Source organism: Trichechus manatus, unplaced genomic scaffold, assembly GCF_000243295.1.
Source record: "Trichechus manatus latirostris isolate Lorelei unplaced genomic scaffold, TriManLat1.0 scaffold00031, whole genome shotgun sequence".
In the NCBI taxonomy this organism is placed as follows: domain Eukaryota; kingdom Metazoa; phylum Chordata; class Mammalia; order Sirenia; family Trichechidae; genus Trichechus; species Trichechus manatus.
This window is the reverse complement of record NW_004443967.1, coordinates 5,535,100-5,561,750: the sequence shown is the minus strand read 5'-3', so window position 1 is coordinate 5,561,750 and position 26,651 is coordinate 5,535,100. Positions and strand designations below refer to the sequence as shown.

At 37.6% G+C, this 26,651-nt stretch overlaps 1 protein-coding gene across 2 annotated transcripts; it reads right to left on the bottom strand.

Annotated features, from left to right (window-relative positions):
* Window positions 1-528: 528 nt before the first annotated feature.
* Window positions 529-25,241, bottom strand: TRUB1 (TruB pseudouridine synthase family member 1). 2 transcript variants are annotated; one of them, XM_023729979.1, is made up of 8 exons: window positions 24,636-25,241; window positions 22,930-23,028; window positions 19,348-19,403; window positions 14,914-14,995; window positions 6,087-6,159; window positions 4,102-4,241; window positions 2,044-2,100; window positions 529-1,320 (listed from the first exon to the last, which is right to left on the bottom strand). In XM_023729979.1, exons 1-8 carry the CDS (start codon window positions 25,216-25,218, stop codon window positions 1,040-1,042), a joined length of 1,371 nt encoding a protein of 456 aa, XP_023585747.1. In that variant the 5' UTR covers window positions 25,219-25,241; the 3' UTR covers window positions 529-1,039. The 2 variants fall into 2 exon arrangements, with proteins under 2 accessions (XP_023585747.1, XP_023585748.1); XM_023729980.1 differs by lacking the exon at window positions 2,044-2,100.
* Window positions 25,242-26,651: the final 1,410 nt, after the last annotated feature.

The following is a 26,651-nucleotide window of genomic DNA, read 5'->3' as shown; positions in this document are numbered from 1 at the left end:
TGAACTTTTCTACAGACTACATATTACTTTCCTATATGAAGCAATAATTACATATGAAATTTACCATGTTGTTATGTAACTTTTTTCAAAATTATGGTAAAGAGGGATAGGGAACTTTCAATAGACTATCTGAATGAAAACGTTTGAAAATAACTATTACTAAATATTTAGAGCAGAAGGGATAAATGGAAATGCAGGGCAGCTATCTCAAAGTCTATAAATATACTTGACAGAGCAAACAACTAAAAAAACAATGTCACAAGGATCAATGCCCTAAAAAGGGATATAAAGATAGTTTAGTAAAGGACGGAGAAATCTATTTTTAACTGAAGACTCATTCTTCCGTTTTAATTAAAAATATTATATGCTATTTAGTAACTTGGTAAAAAGTGGTCAACTATGTTGATGAAATTACCAGGAAGAGATCTCATAGCTGCCAAAATATAAGCCACTGAAGCTGTCCTCTGCTCCAATGGTAGAGGTGAATTTAATTAAACATTTAGTCTTTTGCTTATATCCTGTTAGTGGTAGCAGTAATAATCTGGTTCACTTACAAATATTTATTATAAAAATTTATTAGTTTCCAAGATCTAAACAAACACAGCTATTACTAGATGAGTGCGGTCTTATCAAAGACATGTTCTTAATAAAAATAAACTCTCCAAAACACAAAGAGTTAAATGATGGCCATTTCAAACATAGTTAAAAAAAGAATTTCAATACAATATGGAGCCAGCAGAAAGTCAAAATAACACTAAATTACGTTCACTTTTGTGAAACCGAAGTCACATGTAGCTCCACATTTCTTTTTTCTTTGATTAGAAAATTTGTTCAACTTTTCACAGGAAAAGACTTTGAAGAGAGATCAAATTCAGAAACAACATAAAAACATCCTAAAAGAACATTCCATAATACAGCAAAGAACTGAACAACTGTAAAGCCATTTATAATTTCTAGCGGATGAACTGTACCCTATAGAAACTATAAGTAATGGATATTTTTCTTCATGCGTGGGAGAAAAAAAAAAGCCAGGCCAATTTTAACATGTCTGAATTACATCATCCTCTCCCTTCACCTCATTTAATGATACACATTCACAGCTCACAGCCTGTTCTTTAGGCTCTTCTTTCTCCTCTTTAGACTCCTCAGGTTTGGGTTTTTTAAGTCCTGTCTCTTCTGGGAGAAGAGATGAGCAGAGCTCGAGAGCCTGCGCGATGTCATCAATGGTCCACTTCTCTTCAGGAAGGGCATGATCTTCTAGTGTAAATGGTCCCTGTTTGGTTCGGGTCAGCTCTAGCACATTGGCACAGGAAGAGAGTTCTAAAGCAACAAAAGATGGGAAGAAAAAAAATATATCCGCAAGATAAACAGTCAGTATTTTATTGTCTATTAACGTTTCAAATGACAGAAGAACTCAATTTAAACCTCTCAAAACCACTCTAAAACTGCAGTAATCCAATGTAAGAACCAAGAGTCCTGAGATGAAGAAATGATCAAGTAGCAAAATAATAATTAATAGCTCACCTTATAAACCGCTTTAAAGTCTACAAGCACTTAACATTTTTCTTATTGCCCTCACCACTTTGCAGATGAGGTAATATGACCTATCCAATGTCACAACTGCCAACAAATGATAGAGCCAGAACTGTAACTCTCTGGCTGTTTCTAAGGCTATCACTTCCAGTATTTTTAAAAAATTTTATGTGTATTAATGAAAATAACTTTTAGATGGAAATTTCTTTCTGATCCCTACCATGAGTCAAAATATTTTGCACTTAAAAAAACCTTGGCCTTTATATTCATTACTTCCATTTTCATTTTCTGATCTTCTCTTTCTCTTCTTTCCCATTACAAGCATTTCACTGCAGCTGCTGATGCTGATAACTGTATGCCATAAACCTGCACGATTCTAAACCTGAAGGCACCAAGAGTTCAGTTCCTAAGGCGAGTATTCAGAGATACGGAAAACAGAAAATTCCCTCTTCCCATCAAAGAGGAATATTACTCTCTAAATGATAATCCAGAATTCATTTTCATACTTACCTTTGCCAATGTCACTGACCAAGCTTCTGATATAAAAACCTCCTCCACATTCAACATCTGGAATGTTAACAGTGACATGGTAAATTACCCACCTCCTATGAAATCCACTTTACATAGAAATGATGCCTCTAAACAAATGTAAAACTGCACTAGGCAAACAATCGAGTGATAAAATATTTATGTGCTAAAACATAAATTATTCATCCAGTAGCATATGTGTGAGATTGAAAAGTCAGAGCGTGGAGAAAGCAAACAGCAGAACCTCATGAACACATTTTAAATTAACTGGCAAGTCAAAGCACTTTAATACTTCAGCCTTGTTCATTTAATAGGTTTTAAATGGCAGAAATCTCAGCTTCGCTATCATGAACTGTAGATTTTTTTAAATATTCGGATTTGTACACTCAAAAAACACAACAAACAAAAAAACCTTTTCAAAGTGACAGGAATCATGTTCAGGGTAATACATTACACAGACAGCTCAGCATATTTAAATGTTCTCTTGGAAATATTCCTAAAGAAATCATAACCATTAAAATTATAAGATGTCCCAGAACTGAATGCATTCTACGGGTCAATAAGAGTTCTTGAAACCTACGTTAAGCCTGGGACCGGAGAAAAATCACTTTTCTGATTCTTTTTATTCATATACAAGCTCTTCTGGAAAGAGCTGCTCCATTTCCACAAAAAAGGACTACATTCCAGCTGTTTCTAGTCTTACCATACAAATAAAGCCATTTGGAGGAATTAATCAAAGCTCACCACCTGGGAATTCTTTCTTTTCCCCTACTGCTGACATAAAAAATGAGCCCTAAGATCTGTAATGTAGGTGTGCCAGCTTTCTTGCATTATATTTAACTTTGGCGAAAAGACAGAACTTTTGGCCTATTATAATCTTTAGTCAACAAAATGAAGTATTTATGACTTCAAGGCAGTTGGAAAAATTTGAGTTTTTCTTACTTTCAAAGATACCATCTACTCTGCCAATCCATCTGCTGCATTTTCACGGAATACAGCAAAGCATTTTTAAGTGTGTTTTTATCATTATCGGTCAAATATTTTAGATTCAGGAAGCAAGAAAAGTGGTGACTTTCTTTTAATTGTACAAAATCACATTCTACAGGAATTTAATACACATTAAATAATAATGCTAATGGAAAAGAGCAGGCAGGATTAATTTAAGGGGGTCTACAGATTAAGAACTTCAGCTTTTGATTCTTCACAGCTCCTACATGTACAGGGCTTCAGCTACCACTTTCTGCAGCCAGGAAGATCATAAAATTTCAAAAAAATATAAACAAACTTTTTGGTTTTTAAATTTCTTTCAAATGCAGATTATATATAAATTCAAACTGATAATGTGAATTAAAATTCAACCACATATCCAAGAATTCATTCTTGCCTGAACCATTTTTCCTGTATTTTCAGGTTCTTTCATAGTAAATTGTAGGGGTCAAAGAAGGGGGGAATATCACTCCACTTTCAGAATTTCTTGTCTCAAAACTCAAAATGCTTTGTTTTAAAAGGATAAACTAATGTCAATTCTGAAACTGAACATAAACGATCAAGGTACTAGCAAAAATGGGGAAGAAGCACCCATTAAGATTATAAAATATAAAATCTCAAATTTTGAAAATACATATTCCTTTACCCACACCTTTTGGTCCAATCTCCAACCAATCATGGGATAGCAGGAACAGGCAAAGTTTCTTTCCATGGTGCACGGGTTTGCCATGAGTTGGGGGCTGACTGGATAGCAGCTAACAACAACAACCTATTCTTTCCCACAGAGATCTAATGCACAGTACTTCCAACTTCATAGTAAGATAACACAATATATGAAAAACTCAGCCTATTTAAAAAACACTTCTGAACCTCCATATAGCTATAGGTATCTCATTAACTGTGTTATCAGAAAAGATTAACAAATTCTAATCTTCCTTAAATTCAAATTTCAAGAAATCTTCAATATCCTAGGGATCCATTACAGTTACAAAAAATAGCCAAATACAAAATATAAGTACACATAAATACAAATTATTTCAAACTTCTCCTTACCTAATGTGAAAAATGGTGGCTGGAATTTTTGAAGGGAGATACTGTACACAGTAACTGGCCTGGCAGGTTTTGCTTCTACTGCTTCACCTCTCTTCATCAAAGTTGAAAGTCTCTGTCCATCCTTCTTTAATGCAGAATAGCTTGCAATATAAGAGAGGGAGACAGAGAGGGAAGGAGAATTAAGAGAGAGGAATTCCAGATTACGGCATGGAAATATAGGATAACTAGCAACCCCTTGAGGTGCCTGTGGTTCAGGGGTAGAATTTTCACCTCCTGTGTGGGAGACCCAGGTCTGACTCCCAGCCAATGCACCTCATGTGCCGCCACCACTCATCTGTCAGTTTGTCGTACTACGGTGGCTTGTGTGTTGCTATAATGCTGGACAGGTTTCAGTGGATCTTCCGACTAAAACAGACTAAGAAGAAAGGCCTGACAATCTACTTCCAAAAAGCAGCCAAGAAATCCCTATGGATCACAAAAGAACATTATCCAGTCAGCAACAAATCATGAGGATGGTGCAGGACCAAGCAGTGTTTCATTCTGTTGTACATGGGGTCACCATGAATTGGAGTCAACTCAATGGCAAGTAACACAACAGCAGCCACAGCAGCCCTTCAAAATGAAAATCCTTCTTAAAAATGGACAAGTTTTTTCTTCCATGCTACTTCACAGTGGTGTCAGAGGTTAATGTATCTCATCCTAGCACTCAATGAGCAATGTTTCTCAATTTTAATCTTTAACCATCTCCCTGGAGATGGTTTATTCATGTTTTCTCTTCACTACTCCTCACTCTCAATTAAGAGCACAGGGAAGTTAGTAGCCTCTGGCCACAATGATCAGGGCTATATGCATTAAACAATTTCTATTACGATAGTATTAATTTTCATATAAAAGCTACCAAAATATTTCTAAAAAGCATATTAGTAAATGATCTACTTAACAAATCTTCAGCTTTGTGCGATAAAATTCTATTAGACCACAAAACATTGGAACACTCATGGAGAAGAAAATTCTAAAATGATCCTTGTAAGTATGACAGTATTGTAACAACGATTCAAAATAATGTTTACACAGACCTGGCTAGATTTTTAAAATCTTTACATCTGAGGCACAATCATGAAGAAACCTTTCTCCACTAGATATCTAAATGTTCTTGAAGAAACCAAGATTTTTTTAAATACAAAATATACACTAATTCAAAAAGAAATGCCACTAACTTATCCTGACACATTCTAGAGCAATTAAAAAAGCAACAACAAACAAGAAGTGATCTGCTTGAATGGTAATATACACAAAAAATGTAGTATCAACACATTTACACCTTTAATAAATTGTTTAACTCTCATCTGTTTTGTTTGTTAGAGGACAGTGAAGCAAAAGGTTACGGGCCCAAAAGGAACGGTGCCCACACCTGGCAGGCAGTCCACATTAGGACACAGATACACATCTATGATGCCCTTACCAGACTGGACTGGTCCCTTCACAGCACTTCTGAGCAAAAGTGACATCACTGGGCTCCAGAACATACCCTGATGTCTTCAGATGGAATAAAAAAACCAGTACACTGGACTAGCACAGATGTCTGGCTGTAGAAGCATCTAAGGACAGAGGAGACCACGTTCCACTGCCTTTTTAGAGAGTCTGGAAAGCTCTACATTCTGTCTAAAGCAGGCTCACCTTCATTTGATCATGGTTATGTCAGACTTAAGACCTGCCTCACTGTATAGTAAAAGGAACCCATTTATTTTAATCGAAGTGATGTTCACCATCACTAGCTGCCGTGAAGTCAACTCTGACTCATGGCGACCCCCTGTGTGTCAGAGAAGAACTGTGTTCCATAGGGTTTTCAATGGCTGACTCTTTGGAAACAGACCACCAGGCCTTTCTTGCAAGGTGCCTCTTGATAGACTCGAACCTCCAACCTCTTGTTTAGTAGCTAAGCACATTAACTGCACCAATTATTCAAATTCAATAATGGAACTTACAGGGGGGGTACTTGCATTATATTCCCAGTAAACTTCTGTAGAATGCCTTCAATATCTTCTTGTGTTATTTTATCTGCCAAAAATGAAGAAAAAAATGACACTAAATCAACCACAGAAGCACATATGCTATTTTCACTCCACCAATGATTCTGAAAAATTCATTAAAAATTTTTATAACAAAGTATGTGCCACAGTGTATGTTTTATAGGCCAAATTCTACCTTGTTGAGATGAATAAAACATAAATTGATGAGATCAAAGGGGAGAAAAGTGTTCCCTTATTCATCACTAAGACAAGCTTTCCTCTGCTTCATTTTTCCCCCCAATAAAAACGAACCAATCATCGTACATGCATTTAGGTGGCTCTTACTATGGACTTCAGGAGACCAGAGAAACGTGCCACACTAGCTATAGCAATGGGCCTGCAGTGATCAATAATCAGGTGATCAAATGAAGAAAACTAACACCCATAAATTCTTTCCTAAATTTCTCCAGGCATCCAATACTGTAAATAACCTCACAGTAATGTGGTATCGAAGATTATCAAGTGTTAACCACATTTTAATTTTTACCTGAGATTTTTCAAAACTATTCTGTTAGACATCTTACACACTCACATGCAACTTTGTCTTCAAGTAAAGTTTTATTTATCTGCAACCCCCTCTTCTCTGCTCTTGGAATCTATTCTTTTAAATGAACACTCTCAGTCAGGATTCTGACTTTTCTTCAAAAATGGGCCAGCATAAAACAGAATATACACAGCGAGGATTTTAGCATGCTTACTAAGCCTTTTTTTTAAAGTGATTTCATAAAATTCGAATGAACAGATATAAATAAAGCTTTCAATATCTGTCACTTAATCTTGTTTTCAACTACTGTTTGATACTCTTTCGAAGAAAAGACGCTGTACTACAGTTCTATAATTTAAAAAATTGAAATAACACACTAACATTCAATTATCCGGAATTTTCATACCTACTTATATATGAATCCTTATGCATATTTGATATTCAATAATAAACTAAATCATGGAAAGATCTTGTAACTTCTTTAAGTCACAGTCAATGGAAAGAAATTACAGTGCTGCTTTTTTACCTCACTTCGTGGGAAATTTGTTTTAAACAGTTTTTATTCTGGTATATACAAGTTAAATCTGATTTATGTGAACAATATTAAACAAAAACTAATTAATGTGCTTTGAAGTCCTTTTCTAATGCCAGAATTTAAATTAAAAAGCCAGCATGGAATACTGAGCTCAGATTTGAACATCAACACAGCGAGACGGCCTTAACCTCAGTGTGACCTTCATCCTTATAAGCTAAGCATGAACAAAAGACCCAAATCTACTGGCCTCAGACAGACACAGAAGCGCTACAGAACTCAAAGGAATTGCTCCTAACACCTAGCGGCTTCACAAAGGCAACTCGCACTCCCATGGCTGTTCTGTTCACACTGCTTCTCCAACAGATGTATCTCATGACATAAATGAGGATTTTTCCACAAAAAAATTCTTACTCTATTGCAACATTAAAACATACTTACTGGTGGCAGCCCTTTAGTTATGCAAACCTAAGATGGTCAAATCTAGACAGCCAATGCCACCACTGTACTGAAGAATTGTTGAAAATGCTATAGTTGACAAAATTGAAATAGCTCGTAATTTAACCAGTCACACATCTTAAAAACAAGACAAAACAGCTTTCTACTTCTGCTAGGCTGGTGTCTTTATGCTGCAGACGTGTACTCCTTTGTCCTGCACAGGTGGCTCTATTTTACTGATATTCCTTCTTACAAGATGACGGTGCGCATTCTTTTTCCTCCTCCACCTATCCAGAAACTGTCCATCTATCACAGCTCGGTTTCCATTCCACTTCTGCCATGGTGTCTCCCTTCTCTGATTTAACATCTCAGGCATTTATGGTTTGTTATTTATTCCAAGTAATCGTATATAATTTTTAATCATCACCTATTATAAGTATAGCTATTATCTCACCAATGAAATTCTAAGCTCCTTAAACAGTTTTTCTTCTTACATATTACACATGATTAAACGGTATAGCCACACAAACAAACAAAAAAAAACAACGAACAAACCCAAATGCACTGCCGTCAAGTCCGACTCACAGCAACCCTACAGGGAAGAGTGGAACTGCCCTATTGGGTTTCCAAGGAGCAGCTGGTGGATTCGAACTGCTGACCTCTTGGTTAGCAGCTGAGCTCTTAACCACTGTGTCACCAAAGCTCCTATAGCCATAAAGTGCAATCTTATTTAGCCATAAAAATGTTACAGCATGGATGAGCCTGGAAAACATTATGCTAAGTGAAAGAAGCCAGATGCAAAAGGCCACATACTGTACGACTCCGTTCATGTGAAATGTCCAGAATAGGTAAATCTAGAGAGACAGAAAACAGATTAGGGGTTGCAGGGGCTGAGGGAGGGAGGGAGGATTGGGGAGGGACTTCTTAACACGTATGGGGTTTCTTTCTGGGATGATGAAAATGTTCTGGTATTAGATAATGGTAATGTTGCACAACACTGTAAATATACTATAAACCAATAAATTGTACACTTTAAAATGGTGAATTTTATGATACCTGGATCTTATCTCAATGGAAAAAACGAAGATATTACTCTGGGTGGGAGATGTGGTACATGAGTATGTAGAGAAGTATGCTGGTCATATCTAAAACATGCTATTAGTCTCATCCACATAATAACCAATGTCCCTACAAAGGATTGTAAGAATAGGGAATCTATCTCCAAAGGATTAAGGCTATCCAGTAACTAGCCAAAAGACGAACAACTGATGAAAGAAGACGGCTATGGTACAAGTGTCACAGGACTTGGAATAATTACTCTTTGTTTAGTAAATTAATAAACCATCAATGTGACAGCATTCACTTGAAATTAATTTTTTAAAATCCTTCTCATGAAACCAATATATAAAAGATCATGTTACACATGATGATTTGTTTAAAATGTATTGACTCATCCAGGGAAGCTACAACATAATAGTCGGTACTTAACTGCACTATGGTATGGAGTTAAAAACAATATTCAAACACGATAGAGTAACAGGTACCTGACAAGCCCTACCACCATAAGCAGCTTTTAAACTGGGCCAAACATATTAAACAAACTGCTTTAGACATTAGACAACAGGCTAGGACTCTAATCCCTGAGAGAAGGGAAACAAGGTGAGCCCCATCATCACACTGGCTTTCCGCTGGAAGCACTTTCTGAATTGTGGTACAGGGAGGAGGATGAATCTCAAAGCACAGTGATCTGTTGAATTTAGGAAAGTGAGATCAGAATTTGGATTAGCAGCAATAGCCAAGAATTTGAGGGAATTACACAGAAAAAGAGCTCCAGAAACAAACATCTGCATATACTGACAATGGTTTTTCCACATACGTGCAAAGCCAAGTGGAGAAGAGGATAGGTTTTCAACAAATGGTGCTAACACAATTTGATATGCATATGCAAATAAATGAACTCAGATTCATACTTCACACCACATACAAACATTAACTCTAAATGGACCATAAAGGGAGTGATTACAAAGGGCAATGAGGAAGCTTGTAGGCGATAAATATGCTATCTTTATCGTGGTGATGGCTTCATGGGTGAATACCAATGCCAAAACTTACCAAATTGTATACTTTAAATATGTACGGTTTTTTGTACGTCACTCATACCTCAAGAAAAGTCGTTTCTAAGAAATAAATGGGGGTCTCTGAACTGGATTACAGGAATGTATTGATGCTAATTTCCTGATCTGATGGTTGTACTGTGGTTATGTAGGAGTGCTTTACTACGGAAGATGCACACTTTGGTACTGGGGGTGGTGGAGCTACATCTTGCTCTTGGGTGGCTCTGGAAAAGTTATTCTGCTCTATTCCTGCAATTTTTCTGAGAGTTTGATATTATTTCAAAACAAAGAGTAAGATCATATGGGGATATTATAAACTTTATTCCAATGAGTTTGAAAATTTAGATGAAACATACAAATTCGGCAGGAGGGGCGAGCGGGGAAAATTATCTAGAATGACACCAGAAATAAAAAAAAATGTTTGACACTAGTGACAAAATCCAATCTATAATTTAAAACCTTCCTAACAAAGAAAACTCCAGATCTACATGTCTTTATCAGTGATTCTATCAAACATTAAAAAAGAAACAATGTTGACATAAACTCTTTCAGAGAATAAAAGAAAACACTTCCTCAATCTACTTTACAAGGTCAGCATAACCTTAATAACAAAAACATTCAGAAAAAGGAAAAATACAGGGTAATTTCACTCATGAACATATGCAAATATCCTAAACTAATATTAGCAAATCAAATACAATTTATATAAAAAAGACAATCCATCATGACCAAGATGGGTTTATTCCAGAAAAGTAAAGTTAGTTTAACATTTGAATAAGGAGAAAAAAATTAACAGATGCAGAAAACGTCTATGTTCATTCAGGATTACAAAAAAAAAAAAAAACAACTCAGCAAATTAGGAACAGAAGGCAACTTCCTTACTCTGAGAGAGGGCTATTAAACAACAACAAACAAAAACCTACGGCAAAAGTCTGTAAGAAATAAGGTGGGAAGATTTGTTCTTCCAGGCATTAAAGCTACAGCAATTAAGACAGTCTGATGCTAGTACAAGGACAGACAAACAGACCAATCTTACAAACAGACTCAAAACAAATCCATGTATGTATGGTGCTTAATTTGTGACAATGGAGGCAATGCAGAGCCAACGGGAAAAAGTGCTGGGTCAACTGGATAGCCACATAGGAAAAAAACAGAATGTTACAATCCAGGCTGATTATACTTGCAATGTGAAAAGACAAAGCAATAAAGCTTCTATAATATAGTAAAATATCTTCATGGCTTTGGGGTAGGAAAAGTTTTCTTAAACAGGGCACAAAAGACTAACCATTGAGAAAAAGACTTGATCAACTAGATTAAATTGAATCTAAGAACTTCTGTTTTGCAAAGGACACAAATAAGAGAGGGAAAAGGCAAGTCACATAGTAGGAGACAATACGTGCAATAAATATAATCAAAAAAAGAGCACATTTTCTTAGTGTATAAATAACTCATACAAATCAATAAGAAAAAGGCAACTCAACAGAAAAAAACAAGCAAGAGACGTGAACAGACAATATACAAAAGGAGATGGCCAAGGGGCCAAAACACATATGAAAAAGTGCTGACTCTCATTAGTAATCAACTTAAAACCACAGTGAAATAACCACTACACACTCACCAGAATAGCCAAAAGATATGAGGCAAGGGGAACTCTTATACAGTGCTGGTGGAAATGCAAAGTTATACATGTTAACAGTTAAACTGTTTGGCAATTTCCAGTAAAGCTAAATAAAGACCCATCCTATGACCCAGAAATTCAACTTGGTTATATAGCCAAGAGAAATCAGTGCACGTCTGAACCAAAAGTCAGGTACAAAATCTACATAGCAGTTTTATTCATAAAACCCTAAATGGGAAAACCCAAATGTCTATCAACGGAAGAGAGAAAGAGTTTGTGTGTGTGTGGAGTGGTATGTTCACACAATGGCATACTACACAGCAATAAGAAAGTCTACAATATTGATACATACAACAACATGGATGAATCTCAAAAACACACTGAGTGAAAGGAAGACGTAAGAACGTGTGCTGTACAAAACCATTAATATGAAGTTCAAGAACATGCAAAACCAATCTACGATGACAGAAGGCAGAACAGTTATGGGAGTGGAGGGGTGGTGACTGTCTTAGAAAAGGCACAAGGAATCTTTTGGAGTGATAGAAATGTTCAGTATCTTAACCACAATAAAAAAGAAAGAAAAATCAATGAGGTGAAAACCATCTATTCTTAAAAAAAATTGTTTTTAAGTATTCAGAGCAGCATTATTTGCCCATCAAGAGTCGAACAGAAAATAAATTATGGTATACTACACAGCAACACACAAGGATGAATCTCATAAACACAGAAAGTAAAAGAAACTAGACTTAAAAGGATATATACTGTTTGATGCCATCTATGTAAAGTTGCAAAACTATATGATAGTTTTGGAACTATAACCACAGTGTTAGAAATCACAGTGGAAGTTATGTTTGGTAAGGAGGGATGAAGTAGTGATCGGGATGGGGATTGTGAGGGGTTTCTGGGAATCTTTTTTCTTGATTAGGGTGGTAGCTGCAGCAATGTTTGCTTTGTGATAACTCATTGAGCTGTCAATTTATGTTCTGGTCATTTTTCTTTATGTAATACTTTATAATAAAAAAGTCTACATACAAACAAACACCATAAGATTGATACCCAGCTATACTGGCCCTGCTATAATGTATGCCCTATTTGTTAAAATACAATATGAGACCGAATTCAACTCTTCAGCTTGCTAGAAGACTTGAAATAAATCAGTGAATTATTTTTTTCATTATGTTGCTTGATTAATCAAGCAAAATGCTTAGCTAACGTATAAATATTAACAGGCGAAGTGAAGCTATTACGAACAAGAACAGGGTGATCTCACTATTATAGGGCAATACGTAAAATACAAGAGGCCACTCAACACAAATACATAGGGAGGCCAGGTACTGGACTACCGAAAACTAAAATAAAAAGAGTTAACTTTAATCACAGGGGAAAAACCAGAAAGCCTACAAATAATTCAAAATTGGTGAGATGATAATGCAGGTGAACTGACTGTACAAAACTGTAACTGCTGCATGATAAACAGTATATGTACTGTGAGAGTTGCTGGGAGACCATTTCATTTATCTTAAAGTAGTGAAAGTAGGACTGGTAGAAGGTGGGCCCCGTGAGTTCTGCTTTACTTCCAGGCAAACAGCTTTCCCACTGTCTTAGCTTTCGGTAAACTCCAAAAGCACAGTGACACTATCAGTCTTACAAGTGCTAAACCTGGCATTTATTTCAACTGCTGAGAAGTAACTGTGAAAAAAAAGCAATGGCCAGATACAGGTAAAATCTAACAAGAGACTATCTCTGCTTCTTTTCTCATTTACTAGAAAAAATATCCGAAATCCTAGCTTTAAATGCTTTTTTGGCAAGGGTGTCATTCGGAAAGATAATTCTGAACATTTAAAAAACTGATTTTATAGGAAATATGCAATTATAAATCTTTATTAATAAACTCCTACCATCTCTTCAACATATGGTGCTGAGAAAACGGAATATCCACAGGCAAAATAATGAGGCAGGACTACCTTACATCATATAAAAAAATTAACTCAAAATGGATCAAAGACCCAGATTTAAGAGCTAAAACTATAAAATTCTTAGAAGAAAACATAGGGGAAATTTTTCTTTATCTTGGATTTGAAAATGGTTTCTTAAATATGACACCAAAAGCTCAGGCAACAAAAGAAAAATTAGATAAACTGGACTTCATCAAAACTTATGTGCACCAAAGAATACTATCAAGAGTGTGAAAAAGACAATCCCCGGAATGGGAGAAAATACTTGCAAATATATGTCTGATAAGGGCTTACCATCCAGGATATATAAAGAACTCTTAAAACTCAACAACAAAAAGACAAGCAATCCAATTTAAAAATGTGCCAAACCCACTGAGGTCAAGTCAATTCCAACTCACAGCAACTCTGCAGGACAGAGTAGGACTGCCCATAGGGTGTCTAAGGCTGTAAATCTTTATGAAAGCAGACTGCCACATCTTTCTCTCATGAAAAGGCTGATGAGTTCAAACTGCAAATCTTTTAGTTAGCAGCCCAGCACTTAACCACTGTGCGACCGTGGCTCCTATTAAAAATAGGCAAAGGACTTCAATAGACATTTTCCCAAAGATACACAAATGGCCAATAAGCACATGAAAAGATGATTGACATCATCAGTCATTAGAAAAATGCAAATCAAAACTACAATGAGATACTACTTCATACCCATCAGGATGGCCATAATTCAAAAATTTTTTTAAGAAAGGAAAATAACAAGTATTGACACGCATGTGGAGGAACTGAAACCCACTGCTGGTAGGACTGTAAGATGGTGCAGGTGCTGTGGCAAGTACTTTGGTGGTTCCTCAAAAGGTAAAACACAGAAGCTAGCAAATGATCCAGCAACTCCACTCCTAGGTATATACCCAAGAGACTTGATAACAGAGACTCAAACAGGTATTTCCACGGGAATGTTCATGGCAGCATTATTCACCATAGCCAAAAGGCAGAAACAACCCAAACGTCCATCAACAGGTGAATGGATAAACAAAATGTGGTATATACATATAATGGAATAGTACCCAGCCATTAAAAGGAATGAAGTCCAGATACACGTTACAGTGTTGATGATCCCTGAAAATATGCTACATGAAATAAACCAGAACGAAAGAATATTATAAGATTCCACCTAGGTAAAATATCTAGAATAGGTAAATTCATTGAAATAGAAAGGAGATTAGAGTTTACTAGGGGCTAAAGGCAGGAGGGAGTGGGGAGTTATTGCTTAATTGGTACAGAGTTTTTGTTTGGGGTGATAAAAGGGTTTTGGAAATGGTGGTAATGGTTGCACAATATTGAATGTAATTAATGCCACTTAATTGTACATGTAGAAATTATCAAAATGGCAAATTTTATATTATATATTTTACCACAAAAATAACTAAATTAATTAAATAAACTCATACCAAACAATGTGATAATTTCCAATCTTCTTAACCTAAAGAAATGTACTGAAGCCTAAAATCACTGATAATATCAGATAAAGAGATTTATTTTCAAATTCTGAATTCACAGAAACTCTCTTTAAAATGTTAAAAAGAAGACTACATCAGGGGGACTTCATACCATAAGGTTTTTCTTCTGTTACTTTCCCTGTAGAATCCAGCGTATCAGTAGCTTTTCCCAGCTCTCCAGTGGCAATGTACCTCTAAAGGAAAACAAACAAGAAAATTAGGCCAGAAGGTAAAGAAAAATAGTTATGCATATCTTGAAATTTATACAGAATTTTCCTAGTACACAACCAATGATACAAAACAAAGGCAAAAATAAGAGACAGCAATTGTTTGTTATTGACAGGCAGGAAGTATTTGTGCAAAGAGAGGCACATTCAGAAACTGCCCACACTATCCAACATGAAAGAAATATCTGACTTTATTGAAAAGTATGGCTTATAAATGCTGTTATTTTAAACAAATTTTTTAAAACCAGTTTTATACTGGGCAGTTTTGTTTAATGAAAATTCTCCAATATACCTAAGTAAACAAAATGATATAATAAACCTCTACACAGCTATCACTAGGTTCAACAATTTTGCCATATATGATTATGTACATCAATTTACAATTTCTTATATGGAATAACACAAATCTTAGTAACTACTAGATCATGTATGTGAACAAACTATGTAGAAAATGAGCAAAACTAGTATAGCAAAGGTAACGCACTTGATTATTGTTTCCTTAATAAAGAGAAACTGATGCTTCTTCAACTCTCTCAAAGGAAAAAAGTCACTTCTAAGAACTGACCATTATTCACATGTGAAGAATTATTTCATTCTTAGTCATCTCAGGAATGTCTTACTTCTCATCTCAGGGCCAATCTATAGTACGTATTTTTTTCACTACTCACTTTTGGTCAAATTCAAATTTATTTGGTATACTGCATAAAGTAGGAGGTCTGGTAACGCAGTGGTTAAGTGCTCAGCTGCTAACTAAAAAGGCTGATGGTTCGAACCCACCAGCTGCTCCACAAAAGAAAGAGTGGCAGTCTGCTTCCATACAGATTACAGCCTAGGAAACTTATGGGGCATTCTACTCTGTCCTATAGGGGGGCTATTAGTCGGAATTGACTCAGCAGCAAGTGGTTATCTCATGCAGTAGTTAGAAAAAAAGAATCTAGGTCCTACTGAAAATAATCTGTATTTATGTGAGCATTTTTGCAAGAGGAAGTTCAAAGTACTTTGCAGAAATATAAGTTCACTAATGACAAGCTCACTGTGCTAGTGAAGGGACTAGAGGCAAAAATGAGAAAAACATTAGAACTTCGAATTCCCATAAACATGTAGGCATTTTATATCATCCGAAGTACCCTTTGATGAAATCCCTTACAAATTTACATAGTGCAGAATTACTTTTTTTACAAATACAATACAGGAAAAAATGTTTTGAGGCATTTGAATTCATTTTTTTATTTCGTTAGTATTCACAAAAGTCAGTTTCCAGTTAACTAAACTTTCAGTCTCATCGTGTGAGACGCCCACTCCTGCTCCTGTATTTCGGAACAGTCCACCTTGACTAAGCATTTAAGCATACGCGGGGGAAGGCTAGCAGAGTGAGTGGGAAAGGCACAGGCTGAGACTCCAACTGGCTGGGTTTGAATCCTGACGCCACCACAGCTGAAAAGGAGGTTAAGTTGATCTTCCCTATAAGAGCCTCATTTTCTTATTTTAAAATGGAGATAATAACAGCACCTCATGAGAAGAACAAAAGTTTAAAACAGTGCCTGGTCCTAGTAAGTAACGGTAACAATACTATTATCATTACTGTTATTTAAAAAAAAAAAAAAAAGAAGAATTCATAGAACAGGGGTTATAGTGACTCATCTGGTTACACTGAGTTCCCATAAAGAACAGTAATGCAACAAATTGCTCTCAGATTTTTGCCTTAATAGCCTGTCTAGTTGCATCAGAAAAACACAATGCAATCTCACATAACTGTGTCTTGAATGTTCAAACCAACCCAGAAGCGCCTCGCCTCAGAAGAAAGGCCTGGCAATCTGCTTCTGAAAGGTCACAGCCATGAAAACTCTATGGAGCAATTCTACTCTGTATACATGGGGTCGCCAAGAGTCAGAATCAACTGGACAGCAAATGGTAGTGTTAGTGGTGCTACGTAATAAATTGTTCCCAGGAACCTTAACAAGCTTTCCAAGCATGCAATGCTCATTCAAGTCTAAGATTCCTTCCAGTGCTAAAAACAAAACCTATAAAAAATATCCACCAACACTTTTTAACTACTTTTGTTAAAAACTTAATCGTCAACATACTTAAAGGTAAAACCTAAATGATTTAATTCTTTCAACAAATACATAATCTAAAATTAAAAGTGTGAGAAATACAAACAGCTAACAAGACAATAACATCCATTTTTGAAATGTGAAGCACACACGAACTAGGTTTCTGTAATAAGATGCACCTGGGATTTTCTATTTATTTTATAGAGTCATCCGAGGAACACGGTATGACATTCAGCTTTCTTAGCTGGATACCAAAACAGTTTGTGACAAACAAAACTGAAATCAAAGCCAATGATGTATTTACATTTCAGTCGTCATATTTCTGGAAATAAAACTTTTAAATAACATATTGTTTTTTTTTTTTTTTTTGTGTGTGTGTGTGTGTGTGTGTAGTTTTACGGGGAAAGTGTAGGATGAATATTCCAATGAACTCAACATTTTATAATAAAAGTGACTAGTTAATTACAAAGATTCGGAAAAACAGCAGATACTATGAGCAAAATTAAAACCATCCATAATCCCATAGCAAAGTAACCACTGTTTATATTTTGGAGTTAACAAACAACTATTAAGCAACCTGTAAAAATTTACATCAGAAAGAGATTCTAAACACTGTACTTAAGCACAATGTACAAATCCACTGTATAACAGTCAAACCCCTCCATTTTAACAAAATTTCTGTATTTTGGTTTTTTTTTCATCGCCAACATTTTAAAGATTCCAAGTAAGCCAGGTTAAATTGTTTTTCATTTATCTAAGGCACTTAGCTCCCTTCCAACTGAAAGACACAGGTTTTCATGCCAATGGACAGACAACTAAAATGGAGACGTCACAGGCACTATGCTCTCCGGTGCTTTTTCAGAAAAGCTTACTTAGATCACTGCCACTCACAGTGGGGTCCACAGGCCAGTACCAGTTCATGACAAGATAAATTAAAAAAAAAAAAAGAGGGTGTTTAGAAACTTATCTAGCAACTTGGCATTGTATAACAATTGTATTTTATAAAAGTCATCAATAAATTGGAAATTTTTAAAAATGGTCTCTTACCAAAATTTCTGTAGAAGAAACAACTTAGATAAAATCTGATCACTTTACCAACTATTTATATTCCATTTACAGCAAGGGTTTTAAAAATAAAAAGTTTAGTTCGGGAACTTGTTGAAATTCTTCTCTACCTGTTGGCATAGTAACTTTTCTTCCACAAGCATTTTCATCGCTCCTAACTCTAGCTATTATAATCAGCACCTAGTTGCTAATTAGAACACAGATATCATTATCCTTTTGGAGCTGGAAAAGACCCAAGAAGTGATCAAATAATTTTTCCTAAGGAAAAACTGAGAGGCCCAGAGAGGTTGACTACTTGGACATCTTGACTTCTATTTCAATGCTCCTTCCAACATGCTGAGGGTAACTCACTGAATACCAGCAGCAGTCCACAGGTTTACTGTTTCTCCTGCCTCTGCATAACCCCTCCTCTCTCTCCTATCAAATGCCTTAAAAAGGGATTTTTTTAATTTAGTCAATATAACAAAGCCCCACTCTTTTCTTTAATAAACATTTTTTAGCCACTCAACAGTGACCAGTGGTAGTTCAGGTAGAACTCTCACTTTCCACGCAGGAGACCCAGGTTTGATTCCAGGCCAACGCACCTCAAGCCCAGCCACCGCTTGTCTGTCAGTGGAGGCTTGTGTGACGCTGAATGGGTTTCAGAAGAGCTTTTAGACAAAGACAGGTTAGGAAGAAGGGCCTGGCAACCTACTTCCAAAAGTCAGCCAATGAAAACCCTATGGGGCCGGCTCAACTGTAGCCAACAACAACCATTCAACAAATCCTGTTTTTTGCTGAAAAGTGCATGGTTTACAAAATGGTATTGTTGCTGTAAGAATTCCAAAGTTTTAAAAAATCTACCAATAGAATTAATGATCTTTAAATGCCTTTCCATCTAAGAAATATAATTACATGAAAAAAATCTAAATATATACATATTTAATTGTGGGCACTGTAGAATTTTTGCTTCTAAGAGTCTAATTTGTTTTTCAATTAAGAATCTCTAATTTATAGTCTTAATATTTTGAATCTCATATCAGAATTATAAACACTGTAATTAATACTCAGGAATAATGACACATGTTCATGCAACAAACACAGTTTATTTTTCAACTGACTTAAAATCCAACCCATAAGTCATTAAGAAAAACATTTTTAAAAAATTAAGAAAAACATTAAAAAACAAAACAAAACAAAAAACTATTCTAGTACTCTTACCTTGGTCCCTGACAGCATACTGGTCAACATTTTTGTTCCTCTTCCAACTCCAACCACTACAAATCAAAGAAAGAAATATTTATGACACTCTATTTTGTAAACCGTTTTAAAAATATCTATACTTTTAAAATCATAATTTCCTGGCATACACAATGTGAAGCTGGAAAGAACGTATGTTTAACATAATCTGAGGACTCCTATTACCGCAATCAGTTGAACCTGACATGCAACTAAGAAATCTGGAAAGGGAGGGTCGGGGAGAAGAGATACACAATTTTCCATTCTCAATGTACTAAACATGGCAGAAACCTCAACCCAGCCAATGAGACAATGAAAATTTTTAGAACAATCTCAAAAGACTCACTGAAATTTTATATATGCATCACTGAAAAATATATGGCACAATTAACCATGCTGTAGTGTCTGACAGGATGAAGGTTTTTTGAGAGTTCATTATTAAACAAAGCAAAACCCATCATCACAGCTAATGAACCATTTAAAGATGATTACAATCAAGAAAACAGAAACATAACAAATCAACCTAATACAAAGAATAATGTAAGAAAAAATGAAAGCTTCGAGAATGTATGCTAAGATAAACCAAGTATAAAGTACAATGGCCCACTTGTCTCTCCAATTTCAAAGATTAGTTAGCCTTCAATATCTTCCATCAGGTTAGGCTGAGAGGATTTAATCACTTCTTCACTTAACAGCAGGCAAATTTTTATAAACACTGAAGTATTTACCATCAATGGATACAGTTGTGCATAAGAAAAAAATACAATATAACCATCACAATTCAGAATCACCAGAAGAAACAAGGAGAAATGACTGGCAAGCTGAAGGAATTTCCATCAATATTTATAACTGCTACTATTCAGTGAGTTTACCGTGGATCAAGGGCATTGAATCTAATAAACTTAAAATATTTCTAGTTAACCACAATTATAGATATTTTTGCCCACATGAATTACAATCTATAATTTTAGAAAACAAAAAAATCATACATTGTTTCTGATTTTCTTGAAAAACAATTTTCTTCACCGATTTTATCCTTTTCTTTAAAAAAATTTTCATTTCTTTCCTCAGCTTTACTTAACTTAAGTCATGGTTTAGTATTTGTTTTCATCTAATTTTAGCTCTAAAAAATGGACTGGATACTGTAGTATAGTATTTTACAAACCACAAGTCACAATTCATTAGTGTATCATGAAATCAATTTAATGAGTTACGATCGATATTATTTAAAAACTGAAAAATAAAACACTCAGACTACATTGCATGTAAAAACGTAGGTACTGTTCCATAAAATTTTGTTTCTAGTTTGGAGGGGGTGAGTTGGGAGGAATCCCAACACACCTATTTCTCTGTGACTACAGACATAGTTACAAAAAAATGCTTGGAAAACACTCATGCGGAACCTGTACTTAGACCAAGAGGCAGTCATTTAAACAGAACAAGGGGATGGTGCATTGATAAAATTAGGAAAGGAGTGCGTCAGAGTTATACCCTTTCGCCATACTTATTCCATCTGTATGCTGACCAAAACATCTGAGAAGCTGGACTGTATGAAGAACATAGCAACAGGATTTGGGAAGACTTATTAACAACCTTTGATATGCAGATGACACAACCTTGCCGGCTGAAAGCAAAGAGGACTTGAAGCCCTGGTGGCACTGTAGTTAAGAGCTCGGCTGCTAACCAAAAGGCTGGCAGTTCAAATCCACCAGCTGCTCCCTGGAAACCCTATGGGGCAGTTCGACCCTGTCCTACAGGGTCGTTATGAGTCGGAATCAACTCGACGGCAACAGGTTTAATTTTTTTTTCATTTTTTAGTACAGGCTTCAGTATGGATTACACCTCAACATAAAACAAAACCCCTCACAACTGGACCAATAAGCAACATCGTGCTAAATGAAGAAAAGACTGAATGAAGTTATAAAGGATTTCATTTTACTTGGATCCACAATCAATGCCCATGGAAGCAGCAGTCAAGAAATCAAATGACGCATTGCACTGAGAAAACCTGCTGCAAAAGACCTCTTTAAAGTGTTAAAAAGCAAAGATGTCACCTTGAGGACTAAGGTTTGCCTGACCCAAGCCATGGTATTTTCAACTGCCTCGTACCATATGAAAGCTAGATAATGAATAAGGAAGACGGCAGAAGAACTGATGCCTCTGAATCCTGGTGTTGGCAAAGAATACTGAATATAACATGGACTGTCAGAAGAACGAACAAATCTGTCTTGGAAGAAGTACAGCCACAATGCTCCTTAGAAGTGAGGATGACAAGACTTCATCATATGTATTTGGACATGTTATTAGGAGGGACCAGTCCCTGGAGAAGGACATCAGGCCTGGTAAAGGAGAGGGTCAGCAAAAAAGAGGAAGACCCTAAACAAGATGGACTGACACAGTCACTGCAATAATGGGCTCAAACACAGCAACAACAGTTAGGATTGTACAGGCCCAGGCAGTGTTTCATTCTGTTGTATATAGGGTCGCTATGAGTCAGAACCAACTCAGTAGCACTTAACAACAGCACGTGCGTACATTCTTTAGCAGTCAAAAAGATATACTTCAGAGCCTCTGCCAGATGTTTAAAAAAAAAGATGGACGGAAGAAGCATCAGTGATTTTTCTCCCCTCATCAATTCTACCAATTTTCTTCCACAAGCAATAAATTGTTCAACGTATCTCCAAGGGAAAGTGACTTCCTCTCAGGAACTATAAGGTTCACCTTCTAAAGAAAAACAGCTATCTCAAGAGATTAGATATACGTATAAAAAAGAGCTGCATCTTGTGTTGGGGATCCCTAAAACCACCCTCACATTTGAAGATTCACTCAGCATACAGCTGTGCTCATGGCTAAGATTTATTACAGTGATGTGCTAAGGATACAAAACTGGATTATATGGGAAAAAGGCACAGGCACAGTGAAGAAATCCATGGACAGGCTTCCTTATGCTCTCTCCTTCCTATGAGGGGTCACACTTGAACACACGCCTTTCGCCAGCAACGAAAAATGCAGTAACAGGTATGCAATGTTTCTGCCCAGGAAAGCCCACTAGAAACTCAGCACCGAAGGTTTTTATTTGGGGCTGGTCACACAAGTACCCTCCGCTTGTGTTGGTGGAAAAAATTCCAGACTCCTAGAAGGAAAGCAAGTGTTCAACATAAACCACGTTGTTTGCACATTCTAGGCACCGTAGACCCATGTTATCAGTTAGACGGGAGTGAGAACACTTCCAAAATCCAAGTTCCTACATGCCAGTCACGGGCCAATCTTACAAGCTGGTCTTTCTAAAGATAGCAATCTCAGGCCTGCTACGTTAATTCTTTTCCATACACATACAAACCCTTTCTCAAAGCCCTACTCACATATAAAAATAGTTATTTCTAATAGACTTGTATACCTTGTACTATTGAAAAGCTTCTATACAAGATGGCCATATAAATCCAGTAGGTGCGAAATAGTTCAAAGTAGACTGAAAATGGAATGGCTTTAACCAATCTTATCTGTTTTCAATATCTTTCTAATATTAAGTGGCAGTCAGAGAAAACTTTCATTCATATCTCTTACCCAGAACTCCTTTGGCTGCACTGTCTAGAGTTCCTCCATGCCCGATTTTGAAAGTTTGCTTTTTCCTCTTGTTGCATTTTGGAAGAGGCATTCCAGCTTCTATTAGAGTAATCAGAACAAAAAAAGTTAATTACCAAGACAAATAAGTAGAATCTCCAGAAACATAAAGGGAAGGCAGGCGGATTATTCAAAACGGAAAATACAAATTAAACATATTAAGCTATAATATTAACAGAGGAATGGTATCCCAAAACTAGTTGTCTAGAAACTGGAATTCACTTTCTAAGAAAAAAAAAAAACTTAAAAAAAACGGGTAAATATCCTTGCACAAAGTAGCAGCAGCCCACTTCTGTAGCAATCTTAAGTCTGGTGCACTAAAGACAACCACGTTGTTTTAAACTGCCACTGAATTGATTCTGACTCATGGCAACCTCACAGCGGACCGCGTGTGTGCAGGGCAGAACTGCTCCATCCGGTTTTAAGGCTGTGACCTTTTGGAAGCAGCTCATCAGGCCTGAATTCCGAGAGGCCTCTGGGTGGGTTCGAACGCCCAACCTTTCGGCTACCCGTGGAGTGCTTAACCTTTTGCCCCAGCCAAGAAAACCTGTGGAGCATAGTTCTACTCTGAAGCAACTCTAAAGCACATGGAATCGCCATGAGTCAGAATCCACTTAACAGGCAACAGGTTTGGTTTTTATCAGGGTAATTACCTAGTTTTGCATTTCAAAAAGGAAAGTTTGCCAGGGGACAACGCAAACAAGAAAGTTCCTGTACTGATTAAATGGGAAGGCAGAAGAGGACCAAGAGCTGGAAAGCCTTGAATACCTAGTTAAAGAGTTCTATCACCAAAGGCTGCAGAAATTACTGGGCTATGAGCTCAATTAAGCAAAAGGACAGTATCTTTCACCTTCCTATCTTCATAGATTAGTACAGGCCTGTCTTACTGCAGGTGTTCAATAAACCTAAGGTTCCTTGATGCCACTGTGTGAAATGATCTACCAGGCCGATGAACTGTCTGACCCTTTAGGTTTTTCTAGTTTTCTCCCAGTGTATATGAAGAAAAAAAAAAAAAAAGGCTCTTGGAGAAGTTGTAGTGTTCCTCAAATTGTGGTCCACCAACCACTTAACACCAGAGTCACCTGGGGCAACTGTTTAAAAATGCAGTTTCCTAAAAAGATCCTAGATTCCCAGAATCAAAAATCTCTGAGAGGTGGAGATTAGTAATCTGCATTTTTACAAGGGACTCCCAAGTAATTATGCCCACTAAAATGTGAAAACCACTTCATTAAGTCTTGGCTAACTCCGTTAATATCTGCATCTCCAATATATTTTTAAGAATGCAACTCTGGGAACACACAATCAGTACTTCCTTTCTGTGGGGTTCCTACACGTGCACCAAACAAAAGACTCCTGAGAGATCAGATTACAGAAAACTGGTAGGCACGCACAAAGACGGTGGCTTGTTGAGTTTCGGTTTTTTTTCCCCCTAGAGAGCGACAACTGCCATCTAGGCTACAGGAGTTCACCTCAGGCCAAGTCCAAGCCCGAGATGCCCCAGGTTTCTGTCCATAGTTAAGTCAGTGGTCGTTCTCCCTTTCCCTTCCTTTTAGCTCTTGAGCCACGAGCGTCGCAGAAAGCCCATGTGCTCTCTGCGGCCTTCCCTTCGCGGCGACGCCTCGGCCTGGTCCCCACCCAGGCTTCAGTACCTGCCAGCAGCTTCTCCTTTAGCCGATTCAGCAGCTCAGCTGAAGTGGGCCCTTTGGGCTTGTGCACAGCGAACACGCCGTTTAGGGACAGCAGCTTATTAGCCATAGCGGACTTGGCGTCACCCGCTTCCGATCCAGTCGGGGCCTCAGTCTCAGCCGCAGCCTCGGTCGCAGGCTGAGCCTCAGCCGCAGCCTCGGTCACAGCCGTCGCGGCCTCAGTCTCAGCCGCGGCCTCAGTCTCAGTCGCAGCCTCCGCCGAAACGGCCGCAGTCTCATTCGCGACCTCAGCCGAAGCGGCCCCAGTCTCAGTCGCAGCCTCCGCCGAAGCGGCCGCCTCAGCCTCAACCTCAGCCTTAGGGGCCGCAGGCTCAGCCGCAGCTTCGGCCGTCGCAGTCTCAGTCGCGGCCTCAGCCGAAGCCGTCGCGGCTGCGGTCTCAGCCGGAGCCTCAGCTGTCGCGCCTGCAGCCGTTGCTGGGGAGACCGCGGCCGTTGCTGCGGCTGTTCCTGCACTTTCTAAGACTGGGGCTGGGTCTGTTTCCAAAGACAAAGACGACGACGCCATCGCTGCCTCCGTAGCCGCCATACTTTCGTGGCCTAGTCCTCGCTTAATCTTGGAGGCGCACGTTGATGACGAAACAAAGAGCGCGAACAACATTCACCCACACTCCCGCCCTTTCCCATAAATCGAAACTGACTGATGGAAGGGGATCGCGGGGCCTTGTGGGAGTTGTAGTCCATGGCTTTCCAGAGCCAGCCGAGGGGTTGCCACAGCTTCTGAGGGCTCTGATAAGGGTAATTTTTCTCCTGTACTCCTATTTGCTTCTTAGGAGGGGCTAGTTTGATGACTTAGAGGTAATTCGGAGTTGCAATCTTAAACTGCCAACCAGAACACCGAGTATGTGTATATTTTAGGGGAGGAAATCTATTCGCACACCTCCACCCAACAACGGAGAAGACCCACCATCCAAGCATAGAAAAAAGTACTGGTTTTTGCTACTGCTTGTGAAGAATCACTGCTTTATTCAATGTGTGGTGTTCCTAGATGCACAATTCAGAGTTAAAATACACCTGAATGTAAGCTCTATTTGAGCAAAGAGCCTATTTAACTTGATCACTTCAGTATCCCAAGTACCTTACACATACCAGTAGCTGTGGAGTCAACTCCAACTCATGGGGACCCCTTATGTGTCAGAGTAGAACTGTCCTCTATAGGGTTTTCAATGGCTGATTTTTTCAGAAGTAGATCGCAGGCCTTTCTTCTGAAGTGCCTCTGGGTAGACTCCAACCTCCAACCTTTTGGTTATCAGGTAAGCGTGTTAACCATTTGCTCTACAAGGGATACCTCACCTATAGTGGACTCTTAAGTATTTGGGAATAAGTAATTGAATACAACTTCTTCAAATTCCCAAAATAAACTTTTAGGCCATACCAATGATAAATCACCGGGGCTTATTTTGATGCCCCTCTTGCACCCCTGCCCCATCCCCATTGTAATTCTTAATAATGCTAAGATTTTTAATACTAACTCTTCCGTGGATTACATTCCTTAGTAACACATTGCTTAGATACCAAAAGGCAGTATTGCAATTCATAAGCCTTGCTTTCAATTTGAGAGCTTCTCTCTAGAAGTTTTTCCCTCCTCTACAAAATTCAGGAAGTCTTCTGATACTGGCATATTCTTTATTTTACTTCCTTTCCAGATACATGAAATGGTATTGTATTATGAGACAGATAAAGTTTGTCTTCACTGTTTCCCCATGTTTCCTTACAACCACCCTTTCTCTTCATATCCCCTTGGACATTAATGTCTAGTATCCTAATGATGGAGCCCTGGTGGCACAGTGGTTAAGAGCTCAGCTGCTAACCAAAAGTCAGCAGTTCGAATCTACCAGCCACTCCTTGGAAACCCTATGGGGCAGTTCTACTCTGTCCTACAGGGTTGCTGTGAGTCAGAATCAACTCAACAGGAACGGGTTTATCCTAATGATATAGGGAGCCCTGATGGCACAGTGGTTA

Coding starts and splice junctions, on each gene's coding strand:
- TRUB1 (XM_023729979.1), bottom strand. CDS start 25,218: ATGGCGGCTACGGAGGCAGCGATGGCGTCGTCGTCTTTGTCTTTGGAA. Junction 14,996..19,347: donor GTATGCTGTCAGGGACCAAG/GTAAGAGTACTA, acceptor GTTTTCCTTTAG/AGGTACATTGCCACTGGAGA. Junction 2,101..4,101: donor GCCACCATTTTTCACATTAG/GTAAGGAGAAGT, acceptor TTAACATTCCAG/ATGTTGAATGTGGAGGAGGT.